This window comes from Dermacentor silvarum, chromosome 8 (assembly GCF_013339745.2).
Source record: "Dermacentor silvarum isolate Dsil-2018 chromosome 8, BIME_Dsil_1.4, whole genome shotgun sequence".
NCBI classification, from domain to species: domain Eukaryota; kingdom Metazoa; phylum Arthropoda; class Arachnida; order Ixodida; family Ixodidae; genus Dermacentor; species Dermacentor silvarum.
In genome coordinates, this window is record NC_051161.1 from 116,903,881 (window position 1) to 116,908,880 (window position 5,000).

The 5,000-nt window shown below is 46.6% G+C and overlaps 1 protein-coding gene across 2 annotated transcripts in view; it reads right to left on the bottom strand.

Annotated features, from left to right (window-relative positions):
• The window catches only part of LOC125947332 (uncharacterized), a 51,565-nt gene that overhangs the window by 27,400 nt on the left and 19,165 nt on the right, over positions 1-5,000 (bottom strand). The window contains exon 3 of one of the 2 annotated variants that reach the window (XM_049671812.1): positions 1,297-1,364. The exons of the other annotated variant lie outside the window; for it this stretch is intronic. Within the exon in view, the coding sequence (XP_049527769.1) occupies positions 1,297-1,364 (68 nt within the window). The remainder of the gene's footprint in view (positions 1-1,296; positions 1,365-5,000) is intronic. 2 annotated transcript variants of the gene reach the window in all.

Here is a 5,000-nt window from a genome sequence, read left to right on the forward strand (position 1 = left end):
TTCAACGGGACCGCTTTCTGAAAATCACAAAGAAATCAGTCACGTGAACTTTTCACTTATTTCTGCACCACTATAGGAATACCCTTATGGACTAATGCAGCGAACGTTAAGAATAGCCGCACTAGCTAAAAAGGTGGATGCGTGTGGTGCACCAATTATATTAATTTATTTTAGTGCGATCTGAATCGTAAGACTACCTATGCACGCTAGCAACAGTGTTAATAACGTGGAGATAAAGTTAGCCACTGTGGAGTCATTGCGATATTTATTGAGACTGAACGCGTGAAGTGTTGCAGAGCAGGCATTGGAAGAGACAGGTAAGCTGGCTCTACAGTCGAACATCTTTATTACGAATTTCTTGGGGCATCCGAAATATCTCGTTGTACAGGTCACTTCGTTGTAAAGGTCGCGCATCGCACAGGTCACAATAGAACCGGGACAGTTATTCCTTCGTTATACGGATGATTTTGTTATAGAGGCATTGGTTGTAGAGGCGCTCGACTGTATTTACAGTATTTGTGCAATGTTAATAAAAAAAGTCACAGCTGCGCCCGAAAGACCAAGCATCGATTGCGATAGCAAATTAGTGGACAGCTATACGAAGTAAGTATAGTAGTTTTATCCACCGTATAAACTTGTAAACGTAGGCATATTAACTAAATTAACAAGCATGGTGTCACGCGCGCACAAAAAAAAATGAACGAATCTCACTCGATGACCGCGGAAACTGGCTGTCAAAACGGCGGAGAGAGTCAGCGCAGCAGCAGCAGCGAGCGAATGGAGTGTCGTGCTGGCGCTTGCATCAACGCGATCTTAGCCCAGAAAGCACACGGAGGGCGGAATGTGCCCCCGACGCAGATGGGTTTCAAGACACAGCCGCGCGGGCGGCCGATCGTGGTGCAGAACGCAACCACGAGCGGCCGCGATTGCCGACGGCGAGCCGCGATTCGCGATTGCCGGCTCGCCGTCGCATTCTTTCACTCGTACATATAGCGTACGCCGCCAGGCGACGATTTTACCTCCCGTGGACTTCATACGGAACCTCACGGCGACGGCGACCACCACGGCGACGACGACAGCGGAATTTTGTCTAGACTGTCCATATAATTGCTATCGCAATAATTTATATTGCCTGCAAAACCTTCCAATGCTAAGATAACTCAGTTCTGCTGCTGATACTTTGTTCTGCGACCAATTTACGTAAAAGTGGTTCTACTGTTTCACTTAATTGTTCAAGTTGCGCCTTCGCTAGGCTATGAAATTAAATCAAAACATAATTATTGCGGCAACGCTTACTTGAGCCGACGGTGAACAGAGTGACATCCGGTGAATCACCTGGCTTATTGTAAAAAGGAATGTGCTGTCTGTAAAGGCAAAGAAATATGGTTATTCTCCGGCTGACCATGAAGCTTGAAACAAAGTACAAAGAGCTACGACATGTAAATTTTCTCTTTTTTTCGTATGTCAAATGTGCGTGCATTTTTTTTGTACTTTCAACGTGGCTCCTAAGACAGCCTGCACAGTTGATGTCTTCAGTAACGTTGAGATTATAATCTTTAGTCATCAAGTGAGCGTTGAGAAGTCATGGGAACTATACAAACACTAAAACACCCCATCGTTTATAGACAAGAGAAGAAAAGAAAAGGATAATTAGTCGAATTGTTGAAATTGTGAAATATAGAGATCGTGAAAGTTCCGTCAAAGTGGCACTTTTAGCAACAATGATGGTAACCTGTCTGACATACGTTTCACGCCCAATAAACGGTCATGAAGCAGTGAGGAAAATTGTGCACAGGTAGATCTTGCAAAAACGAATTTTAGATGCGAAGCATCTTATGCTCGGGGCTATGTCACTCCCTACCTCCCTCCATCCATCCAACCGCCGTGCGTCCACACCCCTACTGCGCATGCGCATCCTCCTCCCCCTCCTCTCCTCTCCTTGTCTCATCTCCGCTCCTCTCGGCATTCCTCCTGTCCTCTCCAGATTGCGCAATGAATGGCAACACCTGCGGCTCCGCGCGCGATAATGCGAAGCAGTTTAGGTTAGAGGCGCGACGACGGTAGGCACCCCAGAGGCACCGGCAACAGTCACCAACGCCGCGCGCGTTCGGTGCGAACAACAGCGTACGGCTTCGACAACAGTTCTGTGCGTTGCTGGTGCTGCTGCATGTCCAAGTTTATACAGCTGATAAAACTACCTTGAGTCGTTTTACCCCATGGCTGCTTCGCATACTACTCAGGGTTCCGCTACGGGAAGATGGTGTAATTTTTTTTTCAGTTATCGGGGCATAATGTTACACATAATTTTGGCTATAATTGTGCCCATAATTATTTATCTCGTTATTATGTTCCCGCCATTTTTAAATTTACTACTTTGGAAAACGACAGTCGAAAGGCTGATGTTGTTGGTGTTCGCTTGTTTTTTTTTTCTTTATATTTCTAACGAAAGTTCTCCCTTTTAATGTAAAACCCCAGTCTGACTCCTTATAGGTGAAGAAAGGGATGATCAAAACGATGATGAATCGTTTCAGGCAAGCGTCTTCTAATGAAACGCCGCGCACTCACAAGGTTCACCTTAAGCTTTCGCAGTAACCTCCGCTCAGTTGAACTTTATTTGCGGCCGTCACCGTGCCACGTCCTTCGTAGGGACTTCAATAAAAGATCCTTCGTAAGGATCTTTTATTGCAAGGACTTTACCTGAATCCTAATTTCGCGCTCAGTTAAGTTCTGTTCAACGAGTTTTCTTCGTTGTCTCGTTCACGAAATCGAACAGGCATCTTCTATCGTTTCTTTTCTTTTCGGCGCTCGTATATAAGGTACTTCGTGGTGACCTCCTATCTCGTCTCATTCCTAGCTTGTGCAAAAATATAAAAATATAAAATAAAAGAAGAAACCGGGTCCTGTAGCAAAATTTAGCCTGACCAATTGATCAGAGGCTAATTGTTGCTAGATTCATTCGTGCTTCATGTTCATATGACATCAGCGTTTCATCCTTGAATGCGAAGTCTAACTTATCACTTTTATCTTCTCGTCGGCGCGTCGCAACTCTTTCACTTTACACTAAAATCGCGTGCCTTACATTATCACTGAAGCTCATATACCTCATTGCACTGGCCATGGACCCCACGTTACTGGCGCACTTGTCCGCACTGAAAGATTGCCTGCTCCTTTTTCTTTTTGCCCCAGCGCAGCCAAGAACTGGAACGGCCTTTCTCGCAACACTAGTACCCTCAACCGCCCATGAAGGTTCATGCAAAGCGTAACAAGTAATCTTTCACACTGAATCATCGTGACAATTATGCCCATAGGCACCGACAACGGGGGGGCTGGAGGGTACGAGCCCCCCTCCCCCCGAAATTGTTCCGGGAGGCTGTGCCCCCCCCCCTCCCCAAGAGATTAGCGATGGGGTCAGGGGGTATCATGTCTTCTTTTCTACGCTTTTGGGCAAATCGACTGAAGCACTACACTTTCCTGAAAGTTGGAAGAACAGCCCAGTCTTAAATTGGCGCGGCTACATAAATTTGTCTCGCACCAACAAAGGAGAAGGATGACAAAACAGAGAGATTTAAATCCATTTCACCATCAGGTAGTCCGACTGGCCACAGGCAGCGCTCCGAACGTCTGCTGTTCTGTCTCTGCTCAGAATAAAATGAACGGCCACTTGATAAGTGCAGGTGTATCTTTCGTGCTCATTCTTTTCTAAGACCAACAGCCATAACCGTTGGACAAATAAAGTTTATTCCTATCCTATAGTAAAATGAATGGGACTGTGAGTTCCACAATAAACTCCACACTATTAAATCCACATTGAGCGGATGGCGGAGTGCCAGACACGGAATGGTTCTACGAGGTAGTCTTGTGCCGTCTGGAAAGTGGCCACACACACTTAACACGCAGCCACCTGTTAAGAAAGTGGGACCCATCAGTCGGTGAAGAGAGCTTGGACAGCTTATCATCGATACATTCCGGTGAGTTTTTCCCACGGTCCCTGTGGGAAGCCGCCATTTCTCGCCAGGGCCAGCTTCGCCACTGTGGCGTGGCGACCTGTTAAGCAGCAGTTCCGGCGCTTATTATTTTTCCCCCTTCGGATTCTGATAATATATGTCAACCAGAGCACTTGAAATTGAATTGAAACCGGCCGCCAACTGTCGGAATCGCCGTCACCCTGGGACAAGAAATCGAGTGCGCCATCGACATCCGGAATCAACGCGGCCATTAAGGCGCTGGATGCAACGCAGGTGAATTGTGAAAGCGCTCTCAAAATTCGACACCTACTTGATCCTCAAGCTCCTGACACTCGTGTTTACGAGATTAGAAACAGTAAATATTGCGTTGAAGAAAGCAGCACTGAGATTTGATCAAGCAGAAAAAATTGTCAAGGCCGTCAGGGATGGTCTTAGCGGACTTAGAGGTGCGTGAATTGGAACTGAATGTGAAAGAGAAAGATGCTCTTGCGCCAAGGCAAATGAAGACTCCACGACGGCATGACAACGGATCTGTACCTCACGTATTTCCTTCGCCCGAGGGCATCTACCAGCAGCAGTTATTTGAGGTATTGGACACAGTAGATTCCTCGCTGGACGACAGGTATCCACCAGAAATGTGGCAGCACATGACACAGACTGAGCAGTTTTTGACTGGGAATGGTGACAGCACGTACCTATTGAAGTTCTACGGGTAAGATCTTAAGCCTGAATGGCTCAACGTTCACCGTAGTACGATCGTAGGTAGAGTAAGGCAGCTCAATACACCCGGGAAAACGTTTCAGGATGTTGTAGAGATGCTTTCGGGCGAGAAGTGTGAGCAGCTGCGAGATCATTTGCGAAAGCGGCTAAGCTTATGAAAATTGCTTTGACTATCCAAGTAATGTCATTCACATCTGAGAGATCGTCTTTATGCCTCCGTCGCGTCAAAAAGTACCTGAGGTCACCAATGGGACAAGTGCGGTCAAACCACTTAGCAGTTCTCGATGGGCAGAAAGAGCTCGCCCACAAAATAAA